This window comes from Sinocyclocheilus grahami, unplaced genomic scaffold (assembly GCF_001515645.1).
Source record: "Sinocyclocheilus grahami isolate Dianchi unplaced genomic scaffold, SAMN03320097.WGS_v1.1 scaffold891.1, whole genome shotgun sequence".
NCBI lineage: Eukaryota > Metazoa > Chordata > Actinopteri > Cypriniformes > Cyprinidae > Sinocyclocheilus > Sinocyclocheilus grahami.
In genome coordinates, this window is record NW_015506070.1 from 202692 (window position 1) to 228526 (window position 25835).

Genomic DNA, 25835 nt, shown 5'->3' on the forward strand with positions numbered 1-25835 from the left:
TTTTTTTTTTTTTTTAATTCAGCTGTTTTATGTCTTTGAAGAATCAAGGTTCCGATGTGCGGTAGCCTAATTTTGAAAGCGTGATTTCTAGACCTGAAAAGAGTCATCGAAATTAAAAACTCCATGGGCATTTTTATAATAAATATAAATTTTTCTAATTATGTAAAATTAATTAAATATTTTTAAAAATCTTTGTCCTTAAATCTTATCTAAGAAATCAAGAGAAACAGGAAAAGCCACTAAAACGGAAACCATGTATTTTTTTTAAATGTTACTTGAAATAAATAAACATTAACTTCAATACTTATTCTGCTCATGTTTAATAAATATGTAAGTAAATGAATGAATGAGTAAATGTCATATCACAAAAATCTGACAGAGGGCGGCAAGTTCCTGACAATTTGACTTGATAATACACTACCATTCAAAAGTTTGGAGTTTTTAAAAGAAATTAAACCTTTTGCTCAGCAAGGATGAATTAAGCTGGTCAAAATTGACAGTGAAGACATTTATAAAGACAAAACTATTTCTATATTTCAATAAAAAAGACTTTCTATTCATTAAAGCATTCTTAAACAATGTATCATGGTTTCCACAAAAATAAGCAGCAAATCAGCATATTAGAATTTCTGAAGAATCATGAGACACTGAAGACTGGAGTAATGATGCTGAAAATTCAGTTTTACATCACAGGAATTCATTTATTTATATTTCATTTTTAAAATGTTTACATATATTCAAATATAAAAGAATTCTTTTAAATCGTAATAATACTTCACATTATGTTTTTTACAGTATTTTTGACCTTGGTGAGCAAAACAAACTTCAAAAACATTCAAAAATCTTACCAACCCCAAACTTTTCTGTTTACTTTTCAGGATTTGATTAGAAGTCTTGTCTATACACAGTGTTACCCTTAAAACTCCTCTTCTGATCTTTGATGTCAGGCACATCTGTGCATTTCATTTGTTCTTTCCGCTTTCTGCTTGGACCTTGCAAATTGCTGCTTGCAGCCATATCCCAAGTGCTTATTCACAGTGACCGTTTCATTTAGATAATAAACTGTATAGCTCACCTCTCACTCAGCGTCTTCCAGTTTCTTCTTCTTGCTCTCGGGCATGAGGTCATCGAGCCAGCTGAGCTCCCGCTTTGTGAAGATAAAATCCAGCAGCTTTCTAATGAACACCAGCGCCAACACCTGCCGCGAGCAAATCACTAATTCAATTATCACATATTACTCGAAAACCATGAGTGGAAACAGTTAAGAGATGCTAGAACAAGGCAGTTACTCTATCAGACGTACGCTTAGACATGTTTGGCAGACTATATATATGTTTCCATGATCTTTCTGATTAGTATTGTGCCAACCTACATTTGAATTTTCTTTTACAAAACTAAAAATATAATTACAATTTTGCCTTTAAATGAGTTTGAAGGAGACTGAAGTAAATATGTCCAGACCTTTGACTACTAGTGTAAATTAACTTTGTACATACATGACAGATAAAGCTAGTTTACGCTTGCATACTGTGGTAAATATTAACAATAATATAAAAAAGTTCAGTATGCACCATCATGGGAAAGACAATGGCGGCTCTGGAGGTCTTGATGACCCAGAGGAGAACCAGGCAGCTGAGCTGGATGATGGTGAACAGATGAACCTTTCGGAGTGGAACGTGCCTCAGGTAAATGAAGTCTGGCTGGTGTTTAGCTGGCATCCCGAACAATCTCAAACGATCGAAAAACTAAAATGACAGAAAACAGGGGAAATATAATAACATTTTGTCAATTTGGCAAGTTCGAAACATTGCAAATGCTTCTACACTGTAAACAGACATTGTCTATAGTGTTTTTACCTGTATTCCTCTCAGTGAAGATGCACCCATGTAAAGGAAAACTCCATACAGCACCGGCATTGGAATAAACTAAGGAATACAGAAAATAAACATTTTCATACCTAATTTTTCACCCTGAGGTTTTGTGCAAAAAAGTTAGTATTATTTGATCACTTTTAGTGTTATATGACCACCCTGGAGTTTTAAAAGTGTTTTTATTGTATAATGATCTCTATGATTTGATTCCTCACAGTATGAACCCTTTTAACGTTCACTTCTAAAATAGCGCTTCTACTGTATAATTCAAACCGCACAATGCTAGCAAAACCCATGTTGTGGTTTCGCTTCCCAGGAAATGAATGAACTACCTTTGTGAAAAATAAGTACACTTTAGTACTTACTATGGCAATAATAATAATACTTAAGTGTGAACTTAAGGCACACCTTAATAATGGAACTGTTAGAATTTTTTTTTCCCCAGACATTTTTTTTTTAGATTTATTTTTGGCACTTTTGCCTTTATTACAACAGGGCAGATCAGAACTGACAGGAAGCGAAGTGGGAGAGAGATGGGGGGACGAGATCAGGATTCTCAGATAGATAGATGCGGGTGAAACTCAGGACGCCCGCAGCACAACAGCGCTGTATGTCAGCGCATTTCCCACAATGCAATTGATTAGTTAGTTTAAATTTAGTTAAAAATAGATACAAAGTAAAATAGTTTAAATTTATATGAAATGCAATTAGCTGAACTTTACAGTGCTTTTTGACCCACTTAAGCGGGGCTTAAGTACATCTTTGTATGTAATTTTGTAATTGCTTTTATAGTTTTCTGAAATATGCTTAAAGTGTACTGACTGAATGTACAGGCAAATAAATATGTAATTAAAATGTGACCCTGGACCACAAAACCAGCCAAAATAATAATTGAGATATATGTATCATCTGAAAGCTGAATAAATAAGCTTTCCATTGATGTATGGTTTGTTATGATAGGACAATATTTTGCCGAGATACAACTATTTGAAAATTTGGAATCTGATGGTGCAAAAAAATAAAAATATTGAGAAAATCGCCTTTAAAGTTGTCCAAATGAAGTCCTTAGAAATGCATATTACTAATCAAAAATTAAGTTTTGATATATTTACGGTAGGAAATTTACAAAATATCTTCATGGAACATGATCTTTACTTAATATCCTAATGATTTTTGACATAAAAGAAAAATCTATAATTTTGACCCATACAATGTATTGTTGGCTATTGCTACAAATATACCCCAGCGACTTAACACTGCTTTTGTGCTCCAGGGTCACAAATATACTTTAATGTAATTTCTATTAAAACTGTATGTTTGCAGTTACACATCTGTAATGATGAAGTTGCAATTTAGTACATATAAAATATATTAGCTTTAAATGTAATATTGAATAACACACTACAGCTAAAATTAATCAAGTACTTTACATGTGCTTCAGTATGTCAGTCGAACCAAGAGTACTTCTTAAAAGCACAACAAAATATAAAAACAATGATTTAAAAGTTTAAAGTGAAACTTTTAATGTAACATTATTTTTTTAAAGTGTACTTAAGAAACTTTTACTCACTTATGAGTACACACCTTTTATTTCAGTAATATTATATTCTTTTTAAAAAATATACTTTTAAGATTTGAATGTACTACAAGTTCACATTTAATATAATTAATCACACTTTTTCACTTCAAGGGTGTATGCATGACATGTAGAGCTTGAATGCAATGCAAATCATTTTGGATAAAAGCATCAGCCAAGTGCATGAATGTAAATGCAATTACGAATATCTTGATTATTGAGCTCCAGACCTTCAGCACTGAGGTCATGAATACGGAGCAGCCCATGAGGAGGAAGATCATGAGGCCGGTGACCCGCTGCTCTCTGATCCCGAGGAACTTGGGCTGTTCTCCGGGCGCCGAACACTCGGACTCCAGCTTCAGACTGTTGACGTGAGTGATGGACAGAACCGTCGCTGCCACGAACCACGGCAGCCCCATCAGAGAGCAGACGCCCAGCATCACGCCCACCATGAACAGGTCCAGATGATAGCCACAGCCTTTCTGTAGAAACAAGACGTCAAACGAAGGGTTAACTCATTTCATTCAGACTTGAAAACAGTTTGAAGAAACTAGCAGCACCTTGAGCTTGTGCTCCTTCCTGTTGATGATCACAGCTGTGATCTGCTGGTCCATAAAGATGAGGATGGTGCAGAGGAGGGCGGGAATGACTGTAATCACACACGTCCACCACGGGTTCGGACCCAGCGGGTTAACGAACCACCCACGATCGTCACGAGTTGGCTGAAAACATATTGCAAGACTTATTAAAACATATTAAACTGGCCAGAAAACATATTAAACTGGCCAAATCTATTCTTATCAAGTCTATTAATACATATAAATATATATATATAACATATGGCTAACAAAAAAACTTTGAACATTGTTTTTTTGTGAAGATAAGTGCATTGAACTATTTGTTTAATTGTACATAACACTGCATATTTCAATGTATATTTATTCTGGTTCTTTTTTCACATCATATTTTTAACACAAATTTTATAATTTTATATTGCATATAGGGTTGGGAATTGAAAATCAATTCCAATTCCAGAATCGGATACTTAAGGTCAGGAATCAGATACTTGTTGTAAAATTAAAATTTTAATTCCACCTATCGCAATTTAGTACATATAAAATATACTAACTTTAAAGTGAATACTAAATAACACACTACAGTTAAAATTATAATCAAGTACTTTACATGTGTCAACAAATCAATATAAGTGTACTTCTTTAAAGCACAACAGAAGATTATTCAAACATAATTATTTAAAAGTGAAACTTTTAATCTAACATTATTAAAGTGTGGCGTGCTTTTTAAAAGTGCACTTAAGTGTGTTACGAAACATAGTCATTAATTTGACTCTTTTAGTACACTTAAGTGGCCTTTTATTTTAGTAACATTATATTATTTTTAAATATATACTTTTAAGATTTGAATTAACTACAAGCACACATTTATTATAATTAAGCATGCTTCTTTTTCACAAGGGTGTATGCATAAAATGTAAACGCATCAACCAAATGCATAAATCTAAATGCAATTATGGATATCTTGATCACTGAGCTCCAGACCTTCAGCACTGAGGTCATGAATACAGAGCAGCCCATGAGGAGGAAGATCATGAGGCCAGTGACCCGCTGCTCTCTGATCCCGAGGAACTTGGGCTGTTCTCCGGGCGCCGAACACTCGGACTCCAGCTTCAGACTGTTGACGTGAGTGATGGACAGAACCGTCGCTGCCACGAACCACGGCAGCCCCATCAGAGAGCAGACGCCCAGCATCACGCCCACCATGAACAGGTCCAGATGATAGCCACAGCCTTTCTGTAGAAACAAGACGTCAAACGAAGGGTTAACTCATTTCATTCAGACTTGAAAACAGTTTGAAGAAACTAGCAGCACCTTGAGCTTGTGCTCCTTCCTGTTGATGATCACAGCTGTGATCTGCTGGTCCATAAAGATGAGGATGGTGCAGAGGAGGGCGGGAATGACTGTAATCACACACGTCCACCACGGGTTCGGACCCAGCGGGTTAACGAACCACCCACGATCGTCACGAGTTGGCTGAAAACATATTGCAAGACTTATTAAAACATATTAAACTGGCCAGAAAACATATTAAACTGGCCAAATCTATTCTTATCAAGTCTATTAATACATATAAATATATATATATAACATATGGCTAACAAAAAAACTTTGAACATTGTTTTTTTGTGAAGATAAGTGCATTGAACTATTTGTTTAATTGTACATAACACTGCATATTTCAATGTATATTTATTCTGGTTCTTTTTTCACATCATATTTTTAACACAAATTTTATAATTTTATATTGCATATAGGGTTGGGAATTGAAAATCAATTCCAATTCCAGAATCGGATACTTAAGGTCAGGAATCAGATACTTGTTGTAAAATTAAAATTTTAATTCCACCTATCTATTCCTGTGAGCGCATCTTTTTTTTTTTTTTTTAAGTTGGTAAAAATGTATTTGCCTTTGAATCATTCATTCAAGAGATTCATTCAAAAACACTGATTCATCCAGTAATGAAACAAATACATCTCGATTAAGTCATTGAACCATTCCATTCATACATTCCATGAGATTTTTAGTTGTCTAATATTTTTTCTTCAGAATTGTGAGAGCTACAACCTTCATTTAAAAAAAAAAAAATCCCAATATATTGTGCAGCTCTATTTTGCACACATTGTTATGTAGCCGGCTGATTTTTGTTCATGGTAATCAGCAGCAATTAAATGTTTTGCAAAAAGATACATAGAATAAATATGTTTAATATCTAAATGTTAGACACCCTACCCTAATTGTATATTCCTTAATATATCCCTTGTGAATGACAACCCTTTGTATATTTTCTAAAATGTTTTATTTCTATAACTTATTCTACTTTTACAGCCCACAATATCACATTTGTGTTAATTAAATAAATTAGATTAATACAAAAATACATTTAATTAAATATTAGTGAACTAGAAAGTAAAGTGTAAAAGTAAAGTCTGATGTTGGCTTGAGAAAGCCTAGTCTGCAAGTTTAAAATGCTTTGAAAAATTTAAAACCGAAATTAAAAGCTTGAAGTTTAAAGGTTTTTATATTAAAGTAGTTTGAAAAGCCTGATGTTTAAAAGACAGACAGACAGACAGATAGACAGATAGATAGATAGATAGATAGATAGATAGATAGATAGATAGATAGATAGATAGATAGATAGATAGATAGACAGACATATAGACAGATAGACAGATAGACATATAGACAGACAGACAGACATATAGACAGACAGATAGACAGATAGACAGACAGTCAGACAGACCGATAGACAAGACAGACACACAGACAGACAGAGAGACAGATAGATAGATAGATAGATAGATAGACAGACAGACAGACAAGACGGATAGACAGACACACAGATAAATAGATAGATAGATAGATAGATAGATAGATAGATAGATAGATAGATAGATAGATAGATAGACAGACACAGATAGATAGATAAATAGATAGATAGATATAGACAGACAGCCAGACATAGATAGATAGACAGACAGACAGACAGACAGACAGACAGACAGACAGACAGACAGACAGATTCAAGCCAACATCATAATAATTGAAACTGTAAGACATAAACAAACCTTAAACACATTAGGGACCTTCAGTTTGGGGGAAGGCACTCCTAAAGCGTAATCCACCAGAACCATCGTAAAAATAGTGATGAAGACTGCAAAGTCACTGATGATGGCTCTGACCTGGAGGAAACAGGATTTACTTTTGTTATTCTCCTCCTCACAGCAGCAGCAGATACTCCACAGTATCACTAGAGAGCACCAGAGTGCAAAGAACTACAGCATCGTGACATAAACGCCGCCGCAGCAGCAGTGGCTCTCAGACAGACGGTGGGCGGTAATGACTGCAGTACCTTGGTGGGGAAGTAGCGGCTGGTCTTGAATTCTTTGAGGAACGCTGCCATGGCCACAGTAGAGAAGAAAAGGACTATAGACCAAAAGAGAACATCAGGAACGTACGGACCATGAGGCCCGCAAGCCGACCCCACAAATTCTCCTTTCTTCTCAATGCAGTCCTGAAATGAGAAAGAGAAATAACGGGTTAGGCTTGCTATTTTATTTCTTCAAGTAATAGTTCACTCACAACAACAGGATGGTGAGTAAATGATAACAATTGATTAATTTTAGGGTGAACTCTTGAAATGCTGTGCGTTACTGAATTTCTCAATCACACACACATCTGCTTAACATGCTGCTATTTTCCCTCTTGCCCATTAAAAGACGAGCAGCAGCAATGATCTTTTTTTAGCTTTTATAGTGATTTATCAGATGTAATCCAGCTCAAATTTCCTTAATCTCACTTAACAGCCCTGCTCCATCATGCCACTCAAATAAGACATTTTTAATTCCCATAAAACATAACATGCTTGGAATAACTTTGTTTAAATGTAAAGCAAATGTGGAGTTGATGCAATGCAGGTTATAAGACTAAAATAACAGTTGGCATTTTTCTCAAAATGTCTCATTTGTGAAATATTTGGAAAATTTTATGATTTTGACAATTTTGTTTTCACAAAATTATACATCATTCCACTGAAACCATACATAAGTGGTCAATGTTATGAATATTATGAGTATTTGATCCATCAGGCTTTTATGGCTCATAATATACGATATATTAAGAATATAAAGCTCAAACTTGATATTCAGAGCCCTAAAGTGATCAAAAATATCCAGTTACTGATACTGGTATTTATATGGCCAAAAAGTAAGATCAATTTCTGATTCTTGTAATGTAAATCGATAAGATATTATAACAGTATAGCAGATACTTACATAAAATGACAAATATCAGTTGTCTCTCGATATCTCTACATAATAATATGTCTTAGTAGGTTTATTTATGATTAAAGCTCTGTAGTTTCAAAACATATAATGGAGTGCAATAAAATGACTCAGAGATAAACAAATAAACGTTTCTCAAAAGCCTGATGATCATATTTGATATTCACATTTGAACAGGATTTTTCTAAAAAATGCTGTCTGGATAATCAAGTAAACTGAAGCTACTTCAGTAAGTAAGTGACCAGTAAGTGTTCATCTTGAAATATTAATAACAATAACAAAGTTATTCTTATGGCTACATTATAAAAATCAGTAAAGATTTCACCGCAAAAGACACATGATCCGCAAGCTGAAGGTGGACGTTTGTACGATTATACTAAAAGACATTTTACTTGCTAAAAAGTATAAACTATCAATCAAACGACAGAAGGCATGTAGTAGATTGTGCACATCATGATTTTAGTAAAGATTAGAGGCCTTAGAAATTTGCTAAATAGGATACAGCAGGCTTTACAGGGTTAAAATCAGTTGTAAACCAGGTCAGGGATTCTCAAAAGACACAAATTCTACTCTGACCTGAACTTCCAGAGCCTCCCAGAAGATCTCCGGAGCTGAGATGTTGTTCTGCTCCCAGTATTGAAGAGTGGCATTGCTGGGGTTTGCAGGCTCAATACAGGAACATCTACAAGAACAGAATATTGAGGGTAAAATGCATTTGTTTTTTAATACTACAGCATGCTGATCTTCTGTACAGCACTGGAATCTAAATTAGGCTACTCTGAGTCTTTCATGCCATTCCAACCAGTGTTCACCTGTAAGTGGTGAGTTTCTCCAGATTGTTGTTCATGTTAATGGGATACGTCTCCCCGAGATGAATGAGCTTCTCCAAGGCCTCGTAGATGAAGATGATGCAGATGAGAGAGGCGAAGGCCTCCTCCGTGAAGCGTGTGATGTAACAGACGAGGGAGCTGGCATCAGTGGCCACCAGCAGCAGACAGAGGAACGCCGTCCACAGCCCAATACACGCCCTGAGGGACAGATACGACAGCCCGTACTCCCTGCGAACAAACACACCGCGAGCCACGACTCATGTTAACACAGTCTGAGGCTTACACGGGCCGTATGACGTTTGAGTTATTGGACAGTTTGGTGAGAGATTTCAAGTCTGAAGAGATGTAGGTCATGGTTAGCTGTTAATAAGATATTCTGAGTGGTTGCTAAGTGGTTTCTAGTCTTTTCTGGGTTCTAGAGTAATGCTATGGCATTCCAGGTGATTGCTAGATTAGATAGATGATTGAACGAACGAACGAACGAACGATAGATAGAACAAACGGATGAACAAAAGAACAAATGATATAGATAGATAGAATGAAAGAACAAACGAGCGAACAAAAGAACAAATTATATATATATATAGATAGAACAAACGAGTGAACAAAAGATATAGATAGACAGAAAGAACAAACAAGTGAACAAAAGAACGAATGAACAAACGATATAGACAGACAGACTGAAAGAACAAACAAAAGAACAAACGATATAGATAGATACAAACCCGATTCCAAAAAAGTTGGGACACTGTACAAATTGTGAATAAAAACAGAATGCAATGATGTGGAAGTTTCAAATTTCAAACAAACGAGCGAACAAAAGAACGAATGAACAAATGATATAGATAAGATAGATAAGATAGATAGATAGATAGATAGATAGATAGATAGATAGATAGATAGATAGATAGATAGATAGATAGATAGATAGATAGATAGATAGATAGATAGATAGATACAGGTGCTGTGTGTACATTAATGAGGAAAAAAAATTTACTTAAATGATTTTAGCAAATGGCTGCAATATAACAAAGAGTGAAAAATGTAAGGGGGTCTGAATACTTTCCGTACCCACTGTAGATAGATAGACAGATAGATTTAAATAAGTGTTCGCACTAAGGAATATAAAACAGAATTTTCAATATTAGACATACTTGCAGAATTTGAATAATATTTTCTCAAACACCAGGACGGGTCCGGTGCTGCCCAGAATAGTGAGAGGCTGGCCGGCAAAAAACGAGTAAGCAATTCCAGTCATGGAGGCTCCAAACAGAGATTCAATTGCACTCTGGAAAGAAGGGAGAATATGTCACAAAGCATCATGTTTACATGACTGCACTAATATAGATTCAAGTATTAATGACTAGCCAACTAGACCAATTAGATGTGCCTGATGTGTTCAGGTGTTCTTACTATGCGTCCCTCTGTGGCTTCTCCCAGCAGTCCTCCGAAGGTGATAACAGGGGACATGCAGGCGCAGTACAGGAACAGGAAAGAGGCCAAACACTGCAGGCTGAGCGCATCTGTGAAATCCGACAGGAAGTGCGGAGCCTTCCTCTTCACATCCAAAACCAATCCACCAAAAAGCCTGACAAAAAACACCAGACACAAGATTACTGCCGTCTGAGCTGCGCAAAGAGGTGGAAAACTGGCTTAAACCGAATTCAAAGTGTTTTTTTCATCCAAACGGTCATTACTATAATGCAAAAAAAGTACTATTACTTACATTTTTATTTTTATAGTACTGTATTACAGTAATGAAAATTATAGGAATTTGGAAAAAAAAAAAAAATGCATTACAGGAATTTGTGTAATTCTCCTGAAAATAATGTCACAATGCAAAACAATTTTAATGCACCTAAAAATACTCTTCATTATATTATATTATATAGAATATACTAAAAATTTGTCTTCATTTACAACCTATTATTATTGATTGATTGATAATGTTATTTGATTTCATTTTGTTTTTCTTGCAAACAACAACAGAAAAAGAAGTTTATCTATAGGATGGCTGGAGTTTTTTCTCCATGTGCCGACACATATGTGAAATATTTCTCACATGAAGTCACAGTTTTCTAACCAGTGTTGTTTCACAGTAGGACAGAAAGAAAGACAGAAATGTGAATATGTAATATGAAAAAACAGTTGCACTGTCATAGGGACAAAAATATATATTCGGGCTGCACGATTATGACAAAAATCATAATTGTCGATTATTCCTTTGAAATTGTAATTGCGATTATTAATTTTACGATTAAATGAATGATGTTTACACACCTTTGTTTGAAGCAACACCATGTCGTATTTTTATATGAAAATAAACAAGCTGTAAACACTAACTGAAAAACTTTTAGTGCTTTTCTATAGTATTAAGCCTCAAATGTCAAATATACATCGGATTGGTTTCTCTTTAAATAAAAAGGTAAAAATACGCATGGTATTATAATGTTAAAAAACTAAAAACTAAAACTAAAACTAAAACAATGGAAAAACCCTTGAGATAACATGTAGAAAGAAAAAAAAGCATCATATGCATGCAGAATAACATAAGTGGACTTTAAACGATTAATTGCTGCTTTGAACAATTATGTAATTGTAATTGCGATTAGAAATTGGATTAATTGTGCAGCCCTAATATATATTTTAATTTAGTAAATGCTAAATACAATTTCATAGCCTGTATTAAATACTTTAAACAGCAAATTTTCACAATTCACCCGCCATTGACTAGTGTGGCAAAAAATATGTATAATATGGATAAAATGGTAAAAAAATATTCAACCAATTCAGCTATTTTAAATCCATTCTTTAATCCATTTTTGTATAAAAGTGTCTTAATATTTGGCATTCTGATAAAAATGAGTCAAAAAAGAGATAAAATCAAAATAGATCTGTCGCACTAGAAATGCAAGGTCAAATCGAGACCACTGCATTCTGGAAAACAGTATTTTCTGTAGCACAATTTAGCAAATATCATCCAGATATTTCATGCATACAGAAAAACTACATTTTGTGCACAGTGTAGACATACGATATAAGGCATAATTCTTTAAACAGAAAGAAATATTAATTAGGGCTGATCAGATATGATCGCTGCGAACCATTTGGGAGAAAAGAGCCATCTGAGAACAGAAGGGGATTATTGTTGTGAGAAGAGAGAAAGTCACTCAAAGTTGTGAAAACTGTCACTCAACAGGAAGAGTGTGACCAAATGTCAAACATGGCGTCTGTCCAGTTCACTGGAGAGTTGAAAACCTGGTCTTCAAGTGGCACGGCTCTCGGTTACATTGTAGTACAGAATGAAAGCATTGTCCTAAATGATCTGCATTATTACAGTATGTGCCCTTTAACTGTCATAATGAACGCAACGGTGAGCTGTGTGACCTTTTACAGCCATTTGGCTTCAAAAAGGAACATTTTATTTCTCAGAGGCTGTCCTTTCATAGTTCATGCAATTAAGCCGTTAAGACACTACAGGCAAAAACACTGTTTTTTCATGCAATGGTTACTTTTGAGATTCTGGATTATTTGGCATTTCGTAACATATTGTTTCAGACTAATGGACAGAAAACTTCCAGCATGCACTTTTAAGTGTTTGTTTTATTGCACTTTATCTATTTGCATCTGTAAATTTCATTTTTCTTCATTTCAGCTGCACTTACATACACCAAACTTTACAGTTTTACTCCTATCTGTATTCTGAAGGTTTTTACAGAAGGGTTTGCTTATGTATAATTTTCCTAATTTTATACAATACATTATTCCTAAAAACATGGTAAAAAAATAAAAATAAATATATATAAATTCTATCTGTTGACAATATTTTCTGATTTGAAGAGTGATAAAAAGAGAAATCCAAAATCAAACAAGAATTTTGAAAATAGCATTATTCAATGTTCAGATTTCTGTTCCAAAATTAATGCAATTAGTGCATATTTAATTAGATGATACTTCATTTGCATAATCAAACATCATATTTCAAAAAAGTGTTGTTTTAGTATCATTGAGAAACTATTATAGTTTTTATTATTATTTTGAATTTGTTTTTATTTTTACATTTTCGGTTTCATTTTCATTTTCAAGTTTTAGTACTTTTGTTGTATTTATTTAGTCATTTTTATTCGTTTTTGTGTTTTTTAAATGTCTACATAGTTTTTAATCATGTTCATTTCCGTTTAAGTACATAAAGTTAAACTAAATGAAAACGAGAAATGTTGCTTCGGCAGCTAGCTGAAATAAAAGTTTGCTGAAAAATATATTTAAAAAAATATTTTTGCTATTTCAGTTACAAAAATACAAAAATATTTTATTAAGGCTTTAGTTTTAATTAACTATAATAACCCTGATAATTAGTGCTGTCAAATGATTAATCGCGATTAATCGCATCCAAAATAAAAGCTTTTGTTTGCATAATATATGTGTGCGTTCTGTGTATATTTATTATGTATATATAAATACACTCACATACAGTATATATTTTTAAAATATTTACATATCTATATTTATATTCATATAATTTATATTATAAATAAATATATTTAATATATAAACATAACCTATTTTTCTGAAATATATACATGCATGTGCTTGTATTTATATATATATATAATAAATATACACAGTACACACACACACATATATTATGTAAACAAAAACCTTTATTTTGGATGCGATTAATCGCGATTAATCGTTTGACAGCACTACTGATAATACAAAAATGTGTCAAATTAATTTAAAGAAATATGAGTATAGATCAATAAAATGTGAATAACAGCTCAGGTCATTTGGAAAAAATTCATGATAAATGTTTTCACATTGATTAAAGATTCCATATTGACTTTGGTTTCTAGGCACAGCTGTTAAGATTAAATTAAAATCTCTTCTGAGATTCTAGAGGACACAGGAAAAAAAAAAGCAGGAATCTTCGGCAAACGCCTCCATTTCCTCTAAAAGGAGATATTAAAACGATCTCATTTATGATTTTTATTTTCGAAGGTTTTCACACAAACTGACATGTGATTGTGATGTGTCTACACACACACACACACACACACACACACTCCAGACTGACCTCCCGGTGCGCTGCAGCTCAGGGCCTCCGTGTCCACCATGTTCCTCCGGCTCTGCCAGCTCTCCATTAGGCACTGCAGGGATCTTTCTCTTCTCCTGTTATATCAGACACACAGACAGAGGAGTGTTTGCAGTGATAGTCCTCAGACGTTCTGCTTAGTGTTGGTTCTAAATCTGTGACTGTACATATTAAACTACTGCAATTATTTCAACATGCAAACATTTGTTTTTGGACAGCTATGATGTCATCATAACATCTGCATACTGCATTATGATTGGTCTTGTGTTACTTGCATTTATTAAACTAATTTATAGTTGTAATTACACTGCATAGCTGAATCATTTACTCACCGTGATGCTGTTCTAAATAAGTTTTTGGTTGGTAAGATTTTTTAATGTTTGTTGAAATATCTTATGCTCATCAAGGCTGCATTTATTTGATCAAAAATACAATCAAATTGTGAAATATTATTACATTTGAAATTATATGTCTTATATGTTAATATATTGTGAAATGTAATTTATTTCTGTGATCAAAGGTGGATTTTCAGCATCATTGCTCCAGTCTTCAGTGTCACATGATCCTACAGAAATCATTCTCATATGCTGATTTGCAGCTTATAAATGCCTTTACTATCACTTGTGACTAATTTAATTCATCCTTGCTTAATGTAAGTATTAAACAGTAGTGTAAAGGATTTTCTTGTGCTTATTTTTAGAGACATGCTCCCCAAAAAGGTCTTCTTTTTGTATTCCGTGGTAGAAACAAGTCATGCTGGTTTGGGACAGCATTACAGCAAGTAAATAAGGCCAGAATTGTAATTTTGGGGTTGATTATTTCATTAAAGTGTTTAAAATCTCAGGGGGCATGTCAAACAAATCATTTAGATCATCAGGGTTCAGATGAATCACTGTATGCTCAGTGGTTCCTCAGATGAATGCCTGCATGCTGCTCTTATCTCACTGAACAGCACTGAAAAGGGGTCAATTTTCACTCTTTTCTCTCACAGTACAGTGTTAATCATCTCTTCAATATTTTCTAGATAGAGACTCAACAGCAAATGCTCCATTTTAATCTTTATAACCAGATGGAGACTCACAGCCAGCTGTGCTTTTATAAATCACGTGCATTACATCACACTTACTATACATACACATGTGGCAGAAAACACTGACTTTAACTTAGCAAACAGTTTTTCATTTTATATTAACCACAATAAAGCCATGGGATACTTTTAAACACTTTTGAAGGAGGAATATGAGTGACATGCACTTCATGATGCTTTTCCTTCACTAAGCACTGCACCTCATTCCTGTCAATGTAATTCAAATTTTCAATTTGCACAAAAATTCATATTTATGCACAATTTGCATTCGTCTACATACATTTAACCATTTCATGATCTTTAGATCAAAAGCCTTTTAAGATCATGAGAAACACATTTGTGACCCTGGAGCACAAAAGCAGTCTTAAGTCGCTGGGGAATATTTTTAGTAATAGCCAAAAAAACATTGTATGGGTCAAAATTATAGATTTTTCTTTTATGCCAAAAATCATTAGGATATTAAGTAAAGATCGTGTTCCATGAAGATTTTAAATTTCCTACCGTAAATATATCAAAACTTAATTTTTGATTAGTAATATGCATTGCTAAGAACTTCATTTGGACAACTTTAAAGGCGTTTTTCTCAATATTTAGATTTTTTTGCACCCTCAGATTCCAGATTTTCATATAGTTGTATCTCCATACATGTACAAACCATACATCAATGGAAAGCTTATTTATTCAGCTTGCAGATCATGTATAAATCTCAATTTCAAAAAATTGACCCGTATGACCGGTTTTGTGGTCCAGGGTCACATACTTAGTCTTTTGACTAAGTTTTCTTTAACTTCAATCCTTCTGTTTTCTATCCTACTTCAGCTCTGTGTTGTCTTACTGTAAGTTTCTCTGGTTAATACAGTAGTTTCTGTTTCACTGACCTGGGACGGGACGTTTTTTGGCGGCTCTATCCTGATGGACGGGTCCCATTCTCCCGGTGGCAGAACTGTAACTTGGTCAAGAAATTCATCAATTCCTGCAATCAGATCATTGCGGTCTTTAGCTTTATAGGCCACATCATGGAAAACCTACAAAAGACAAAACCAAAACATTCTTAGTCAAAAATTTATGGATATTGATTTCCACCACAAAATAAAGCATAAAATTAAGTTCATATCTCAAAATTCCTGACCTTTTTTAAATAAATATTTATATTTTTAATTTCTATTTATATTTCTATAAATATATATTCTGGAAAAAAAAGTCATTTGTGACATAAACTCCCAATTGCAATGAAAAGTCAGAATTATACGATAAAAAGTCACAATTACCTTTAATATTTTTTCTATTTCATGGCGGAAACAAAATTGCAAAAAAAGAAAAACAATTTGTGAGATATACAGTAAACTCAGAAGTCGGAGGAAAAAAATAAAAGTTGAGATGTAAACTCAAAATTCTGAGAAAAGTCAGAATTGATCATGTAAACTCAGAATTCTCAGAAAAACAGTCAGAACTGCGAGATGCAAACTCAGAATTCCGAGGGAAAAAAGTCTGAATTGCAAGATGTAAACTAACAATGCTAAGAAAATGAGTAGAACTGCAAGATGTAAAATTCGGTTACACTTTACTTGAAGGGGTGTGCGTAAGACTGACATGACACCTTCATAATCATGACATGACACACGTCATGAATATGAAGGTATTTTATGCATGTTTATGACAACTGTCATTAAGTGTCATTCGCTCAGTTATGTCTCCTTCATATACATGACATATGTCATGTCATGATTATGAAGGTGTCATGTCAGTCTTATGCACACCCCTTCAAGTAAAGTGTTACCTAAAATTCAAATAAATTCTGATAATAAAAAGTCAGAATTACGAGATTTAACTCTGAATTTTGAGAAAAGTGAAAATTATGAGATGTAAATTCATAATTCTGAGAAAAAAGTCAGAATTGCAAAAAATGTAAATATTAATTTTGAGAAAAGTCAGAATTGTGAGATGTAAACTCAGAATTCCAAGAAAAAAAAAGTCAGAATTGAAAGATTAACTAAAAAAATGTTTTTAAAAAATCAGAATTGCGAGATGTAAACTCAGAATTCACAGAACAAAATTCAGAATTGAAAGACATAAACTCAAAAAAAAAGGTGAGAATTGAAAGATATAAACTCAAAAAAAAGGTCAGAATTGCGAGATCTAAACTCAGAATTCAGAGGAAAGAACGCACTAAAACATTTTGGCCATTATTATTCCATTATTCTGTTTGTGTTTCATGAAAGAAAGAAAACAATGCCATAAATAAATGATTTTCATTCTAAGACAAGCTATTTCTTTAAGACTTCATATACTGGAAGCCTGGTAGAAAAGTACATATTCACGCCCTTCAATAATGTCTTAAGATGTTGCCTTAGCAACATCAAGCAGCAGCTTGGCACGAGGGTGGTTTTCTGGCTAATTAGCAGTCATTTGCATGTTATTATGGCTGTTCTGTAAATCTCCTCTGCACCTCAGAGACTAAGTGAGAGAGAATCTGCTGAGCTGTGAAAGACCTCAGGAGTCTCCAGTGCTCTCATCTCTGTGAGAAGAACGCTTCAGTCTGCATGAAATCCAGTTGATTCAAGCAATAAGCCACTCACGGCTGGGAATTTGTGAGGTGTTTTTACATACAATGCAAGGCAAAGCAACAATTATATGATAAAAGATGGAAATGTTCAATATTGAGTTACATTTATTAATATTAATGGGTCATTCCTTCCATGCAGTACAGTTTCGTGTCTCTCTTAAGAGTTTTTTTAATGTAAATCAAAATAAATTCCTTTTAGCATATTTGAGTTAATAAATGTTTAATTATTTAAAGCAAATTTTAAATTATTTAACCTTGGTTTGAGCGGATGACAAAAACTGTTTTTTAAATTTTTTTTAAGAAATATCCTTGGTGTCTCTTCATTTTTTTTCTTTCTCTAATTGAAACGTATCAAACAAAATAGCTTTCTCCTTTGAGTATTGTGTTGATAGATAATTATTTTGTATGTTATTCCATTCCCATTCATTCTTTAATTAACAAAAGCCAGTTCCTAAATTATATAATCTTCCAAGAAGTGACATTGATTTGATGAACTCTGTTAGGTTTTCTGTGGTATTAATTGTTTTGTATCTCTCTAAAAATTTACTGTTAGATCAAATTACAGAAACTGGAACGATTCAAATTTAGAAAGTATAAAATTATGAATATAACAAAAATTCAATATAAACAAAAAATAAGCCTGGACCACAAAACCACTCATAAGGGTCAATTTTTTGAAATTGGGATGTATTCATCATCTGCTTTCCATTGATGTATGGTGTGTTAGGATAGGACAATATTTGTCCGAGATACAACTATTTGAAAATCTGGAATCTGAGGGTGCAAAAAATATCAAAATATTGAGAAAATCGCCTTTAAAATGATCCAAATGAAGTTCTTAGCAATGCATATTACTAATAAATTTACGGTAGAAATTTACAAAATATCTTCATGGAACATGATCTCTGCTTAATATCCTAATGATTTTTGGAATAAAATAATTTATCAATGCTATTTATCGTTGGCTATTGCTACAAATATACCCGTGCTACTTATGGCTGGTTTTGTGGTCCAGGGTCACATATAAAAAACAAAAATCAATTATTGAATCAAATATTTTCAAGTAGACAACTTTTTGTAAGTAGACTTTCCTTTTTAATAACTAATTAGTTGGTTTGTGTCACTCTAAAAATTCCCGTTAGATCAAATGACAGAAATCGGAATGACAACATTTTTAAAAACATACATATCAAAATATTTTTCAAATATATTATCAATTATTTGATTCAATAACTTCAAGTTGACGGCTCAGACTTTCATTTTCATAAATGCAGCTCATTTAATCAGAATTTAGAATTAGAACTCTTAGCTTTTTTTCAAATTGATTTTGAATGATTCTAAATGCCTCTGGATCAAAGATAAAAAGTGAACACAAGAGTACTTTGTTAAAAGCTGTAAACAACTGTAAAACAACTGCATGCCCTCTTACCTCATCTGTCATTAAAGTAGCAATCGATCTGCCAATCTCGTGATATTGTGGTCCTTTACCCAGAGGCCCCAGCAGGATGAACAGGAACCTGACAGATCAGCCACAAAACAGTAATGGAACTGGTGTCAGGTTATCAATATAGACTAAACCGTCCAGTTCTATGCTCACCTGGTGGTAATGGGCACCTCTGCTAGGCCGTTCAGCAGTACAGCAGGAGAGAGGCGGACAAATGCCACGACAGGCCTGTCCAGAAACTCCAGCTCTCCAACCAAAACATTAGAGGCCTCTGCACCCGGAGGAATCTTCTTCATGAAGTGCAGGTCTATCTACACACAAAACATTATGCAGTCAGGTTACTGAAATGCACATGCACACTGAGAACAAAGCCTGGCATGGATGTTTTGAACAGGTTTATTATACAGACCTTATTATACAGACTAAATAGATTTTAAAAGTTGAGCCATCTGTAAATTGAATACTTTAGCAGTTATATACTGTAGATGTTCTTAAAAAAAAAAAGACAAAAACACAACAAAATTACTCAAATGTTAACTACAATTTTAATGAAAATGTAAAAAAAAAAATGTAATTCAAAATGTTACTTAACTAAAAAACATTCAAAATATAAATAAAAACTATAACAGTACCTCGATAATACAAAAAAAACCTAACCTCAGTATTTTCAAGCCATAATTATGCAACCCATCCATATCTAGGATTCTAAGTGATTTTCACATCTGGATATGGAATATTAAAAAGCATGAAAAACAAATTCATAAAGCTCTTTATAAAATTCTGGAATTCTGGTTCCTATGGAAATGCGTTCTTAGGCTGGTTTAGGGTCAAAGGTCAAAATGATGTACAGAACCAAAGAGATTATGTATGTTTGCATAATGCAAAAGGCCATGTGTTGTGTAAGATTTCATAATATTACTCTCTATATTAATGCAGCATTTCATCACGACCCCTGTGACCCCTGACAGCACCGCAGCCGCTCTCTCATCTGTTCATGGGATCACAACACTATACCCACTTAATGCAAGAAACAAAACAGTCCAATGTCAGGGAAAGAGGGTTTCAACCACAGTGTGTTTGAAGCGTAATCCCTCTTCCCAGAACAGACAGACGGCAGACGGAAACGCTTCAGAGAACTAAACACTGAACACTAGAACCTTGTACATATGTGCCAATTACCTGAGCTTTAAACACTGTGAGTCTGTACATATGGCTTGAGCTTTCTTACACAAATCCCACAGAGATTAAAGTGTAAAACTCAGTTTAAGGTGTTCCTCAGCGGCATATGAGCACTGACACATCCTATTACAATGTGCTAATTTGACAATGGAAGCTAATTTGACCAGAAATAGCAAACATTTTATGAGCACAGGAAAGAATGAAAGGGAAACATGTTCAGGTCACAGTTCGCCATGCAATCAAAGCAGGAAAAACAACAAATTAATATTGAAAATATTATATAATATAATATACAAAATGAAAATTAAGTCTATTTTTATGACCACTATTTTTTCCTCTTTTTTTTTGCATTTTTAAATGATTTTCAATCACATTTTCCAAAAACTCTCATTACCGTAATGCATGTTTTATTTTTACATTTTCTAGAATGAATTATTCTCAATAGTGATTCTCATTTGTACACTGCAATTTTTACTGTATTACAGTACAAGATGCTAGAATACAATTTCATTTTTAAAAGTTAAATTAGTGTAAAGACAGTTCAGCAAATACTACAATGATGTATAAACAGTTTACAATTTTATTCACATTACAGTACTAAAGAATGGGATTTCTTTGCATTAATGAGAATTATTTGGGGAACTGTAATTCTCATAAAAATTATGTCTCAATGCAAACATTAACCAAAAACGCTTAATGTCTTTTCTCCATTTTTTTCCCTTTTTTATTGACTTTTGGGTTAAATGTGACCTAGAAATGACAGATTTCACCCCAAAAGCCCAATGTGTTTCAATTGAAATCAGTTCTACGGCCATATGTTGCATTTCTTTAGTATAAAACACAACCTGCAATCTCCTCCAGAGAGCTGGCTCTCATGTCCAGCATGACGGTGCCGTTGATGATGCAGCCCCGCAGCTCAAAGAGACTGTGCAGAGAGAGCGTCGCAACGTACGGTTTACTCCAGCGCTCACCTCCATCCTCCACGTCCTCTTCAAACTTCAGCCACCTGGACAAAGAGACACAGACATGGTTAAGGGAATAATTCACTCAAAAAAATGAACATTTGCTGTTATGTACTCGTCCTCAAGTCATCCAAGATGTAGATGAGTTTGTTTCTTCATCAGAACTGATTTGGAGAAATGTAGCATTCCATCACTTGTTCATCAATGGATGCTCTGCAGTGAATGGGTGCCGTCAGAATGAGAGTCCAAACAGCTGTTAAAAACATCACAATAATCCACACCATTCCAGTCCATCAGTTAACATCTTGTGAAGCAAAAAGCTGCGTGTTTGTAAGAAACAAATTGTAAAAAAAACAAATTAAAACATTTTTAACTTCAAACCATTGCTTCTGGACAAAGTGAGTCCATAATCCATAATAACGCTTCCTCCAGTGAAAAATTCCATCTCCTGTTGTCTCTCACATCAAAATCCACCCACATATTGGTTTAGAGTAGTTTTGGACTGTTTTTGTTTGTAAACGGTGCTTGATCTGTGCAGATTTCTCTCCTGATTCTGACAAGACGACTTTTTCGCTGGAGGAAGCAATATTATGGATAGAGGAATCATATTTTAACCGGAAGCAATGGTTTAAAGTTAAAATGCCTTAATGATGGATTTGTTTCTTACGAACACAGAGCTTTTGGCTTCACAAGATGTTAACTGATGGACTGGAGTGGTGTGGATTATTGTGATGTTTTTATCAGCTGTTTGGACTCTCATTCTGATGGCACCCATTCACTGCCGAGGATCCATTGGTGAAGAAATGATGGAATGATACATTTCTCCAAATCTGTTCTGATGAAGAAACAAATTCATCTACATCTTGGATGGCCTGAGAGTGAATGAATTGTCAGCAAATTTTCATTTTTGGGTGAACAATTTCTTTAAAAACAACCATAAATGCAGCCAGAATACCAATACCAATGTCTGTGGAAAATAAGAGCTCCAAGATACATTTCAGAATTAAGAGCATAACTTTCATATGAAGCTCTCGTACAAATCCAGAAGAACCAAAATACAGTGCACGAGATGTACAGTACAGACTTTATTTCATATGCCAAATATATCCTATTTGTCCTTTTTGGAGCTTGACAGCACTATGAACTGTCATGAACATTATGCAGATGAATAAATAATAACATAAATAATCTTGCTTATAACTTTTACTGAATAAGTAAATGGGAATTTGTGTTGCCTCATGTTCATTTTTAATATTTTTAGATATAAAAGCACTACAGTCTACATATTGTCTTCGCTTATTGAAGAAAAAATGAAAGCAAATCTCATGCTGAGCGCACTTGCATTTAGATGTGATGCCATATGACAATGTAGAAACCATCATCATTATAAGAGCTTTATTTAGCCTTTCTGTTTGATCACACGCACACAAATATTACATAACAATGCTTCTTTATATAACCTCAGATCTCTTGGAATAATGCTGCTCAACAGATTTAATGCATTAAACATCACTCATGCTCTCAAAACACATGAGAGGAGCCAAGAATCAATCTCTGAAAAACACTGACAAGGTTTCTTATCACATGCATTGGTCATATGACAAAATATGTAAATGGCCTCCTGTGTGTAAACACTTAGTTGTTTTTTCTAATATCATATAATTTTATTTTGATTTTAGTTTAAGTTTGAATAACATGTTATTGTCACGATGCACACAGGAGGAACGAGGTGACGCAGGAGAATACTTTGAGACTTTAATCCAAAAAACAAGGTTTACAGACACAGGAACTTCTGGGATGACATGTAACTCAAGGAAGACATAACAGCCGACGGGAAACAACCAATGGGACACACCTGGGAGCAAATTAACTAATTAATAAACATAGCTGGAAACAATTCACACAACGAGGACAGGAACGAGCAAATAAGGGCATAGGAGCACGTGGGGAGCACAACACACAGAACACGTGACATTACTCCCCCCTACCGAAAGGCGCGTCCCGCGCCGTAACAATTCCACCGGAAAGGGGGGGGTGGGCGCCCTGGAGGCTGGTGCAGGATGGGGACAAGGAAGGCCTCCAGGGCGGATCAGGCAGGTCTGGAGGCCATGGCGGAGCAAGGAGCTCGGGAGGCCATGGCGTAGCAGGGAGCTCGGGAGGCCATGGCGGAGCAGGCAGTTCGGGAGGCCATGGCGGATCCTCCGTGACCTTAGCTGGCTCGGCCACAGGCATATGCCCCCCCCCACCCAAATTTTCTTGGGGAAAATTAGGAATTCTGGGGGACGCTCTAGAGGAGCGGGCACTTGAGGGCGATCTGGAGGAGATTCAGGGACTAGAGCCCTCCCTGGGCTGAACTGGGGGGGGTGAAAGGCGTGGTTCGGCGGGCTTGAGAATGCCGCAGCCGGCAGGCTGGAGCGAGCCACGGTCGGCGGGCTGGAGCGAGCGGAGACTTCCATGCCGTAAAAGGTCACATGGCTAAAATAGGCAGCTAAAAGCTTCAGAGACCCGAAACGGTTCTGTGTTCAACACACGTTTTGTGGATAATAATAAAGCACAGAAAAGAAGCAGCTGCTCTCTGAGTCATCATGATGATCTGCTAAAGGAGCAACACACACTCAAACTCTGAGCCTGTCGAGATCACAGCCAAACAGAGACAGAGAGCACTTCAAAGAAACATAATACAACAGGACAGACCGTCAAAGAGAAACAGAAATGATGAAATGATATCAGAAGGAACAGAGGAAGACAGCAAACAAACAGAAAAAGAGGTTCTTACTGAGTATTTTTGTTGTTTTTGCAAAACATCTAAATATTCTTAATTCAAGATACCTTTGCTTGTGATGAAAAAGGACATTATTATTAAAATAAATAAATGAATTAAATTTAAATTTTATTAAAATTTTAACACATTTATTCAAAATTTAATTTGCTTACCTCACTGGCAGATTTTATTTTTTTTTGTTTTATTTAAGCTTAAATCTGCTTAATTTTTATATTTTTTAGTAAACAAAATTAACATTTTAAATCATTTTGTGTCTCAACTAAATGTACAGTATCTTGACTTAACCCTGTAAAGACATTTTAATAGAACAGTTTATTGAACCTTTAGACAAATTTGATGCATCAGGCTTTTATGGCTCATATACTATGATACAGTGAGATCTCGGTTTCATTCAGAGGCCCAAACTGTCACTATATATATATCACAATAATATGTCGCATTTATTAAGATGATATTTAAATGCCTAGATTGATTATCAAAACATATAATGCAGTGCAATACAATGATGATTGAGAGATGAACAAATAAATCCTCAAGCCTGATGATCATATTTTATACTCACATTTGAACATGATATTTATAATAAATGATATCTTGCTAATCAAGTGAATCCAAGATGAAACTGTTCATCTTGAAATATTACTAATAACACCAAATGTTTACTTTATAAAAATGTTTTATCAGATTTCGCAGCAAAAAAACGCAAGAAGCACGAGCTGAAGTAGGACGTTTGTACAATTACACTAAAAAGCCTTTTACTTGCTAAAAATGTATAAAGTATCAATCAGATGACAGAAGGCAAGGAGTACAGTACACTCTTAAAAATAAAGGTGCTTCACGATGCCATATAATCTTGAAATATTACTAATAACACCAAATGTTTACTTTATAAAAATGTTTTATCAGATTTCGCAGCAAAAAAAACGCAAGAAGCACGAGCTGAAGTAGGACGTTTGTACAATTACACTAAAAAGCCTTTTACTTGCTAAAAATGTATAAAGTATCAATCAGATGACAGAAGGCAAGGAGTACAGTACACTCTTAAAAATAAAGGTGCTTCACGATGCCATAGAAGAACCTTTTTGTCTAAATGGTTCCATAAAGAACCTTCAACATCTGAAGAACCTTTCTGTTTCACAAAAGGTTCTTTGTGGTGAAAGAAGGTTCTTCAGATTATAAAAAGGTAAGAAAGAGATGGTTCTTTAAAGAACCTTTGACTGAATGTTTCTTTGTGGAACCAAAAAAGGTTCTTCTATGGCAGGGGTGGCGAACGTCGGTCCTGGAGAGCCGCAGCCCTGCAGAGTTTTGCTTCAACCCTAATCAAACACACCTGAACAAGCTAATCAAGTTATAGGGTTAAGAATGTGTCGATATTTGTACTGAAAAACAGGAGAAAAACACAGAGTAAGAAAGTCACTGAAGGAAGGATGGATGTTACTGTATGAAGGAGATTCGTGTCCGTCTTCGACGCCCGAGTCTCTCTCCCTGCTCCTCTTTCTGTGTCGGTGTCCATGATGCCGATGACGGCGGTGGGACGGTGGGATCAGAGGAACATGAACCCCGATATACAGAGTCCTGTGACCTATCCAT

At 34.6% G+C, this 25835-nt stretch overlaps 1 protein-coding gene across 1 annotated transcript in view; it reads right to left on the reverse strand.

The window, feature by feature from the left end:
* The window catches only part of LOC107563836 (sodium-driven chloride bicarbonate exchanger-like), a 27359-nt gene extending 1524 nt beyond the window's left edge, over positions 1-25835 (reverse strand). Inside the window, exons 1-18 of the mRNA XM_016248806.1 lie at positions 25684-25835; positions 21347-21507; positions 20502-20545; positions 19476-19633; positions 19308-19395; positions 16194-16340; positions 14211-14305; positions 10550-10724; positions 10291-10424; positions 9119-9364; positions 8883-8988; positions 7376-7537; positions 7092-7205; positions 5337-5498; positions 5007-5258; positions 1857-1925; positions 1572-1745; positions 1076-1198 (exon numbers count right to left, since the gene is read on the reverse strand). Of these exons, the coding sequence (XP_016104292.1) occupies positions 1079-1198; positions 1572-1745; positions 1857-1925; positions 5007-5258; positions 5337-5498; positions 7092-7205; positions 7376-7537; positions 8883-8988; positions 9119-9364; positions 10291-10424; positions 10550-10724; positions 14211-14305; positions 16194-16340; positions 19308-19395; positions 19476-19633; positions 20502-20545; positions 21347-21507; positions 25684-25835 (2559 nt within the window). The 3' untranslated portion in view covers positions 1076-1078. The remainder of the gene's footprint in view (positions 1-1075; positions 1199-1571; positions 1746-1856; positions 1926-5006; positions 5259-5336; positions 5499-7091; positions 7206-7375; positions 7538-8882; positions 8989-9118; positions 9365-10290; positions 10425-10549; positions 10725-14210; positions 14306-16193; positions 16341-19307; positions 19396-19475; positions 19634-20501; positions 20546-21346; positions 21508-25683) is intronic.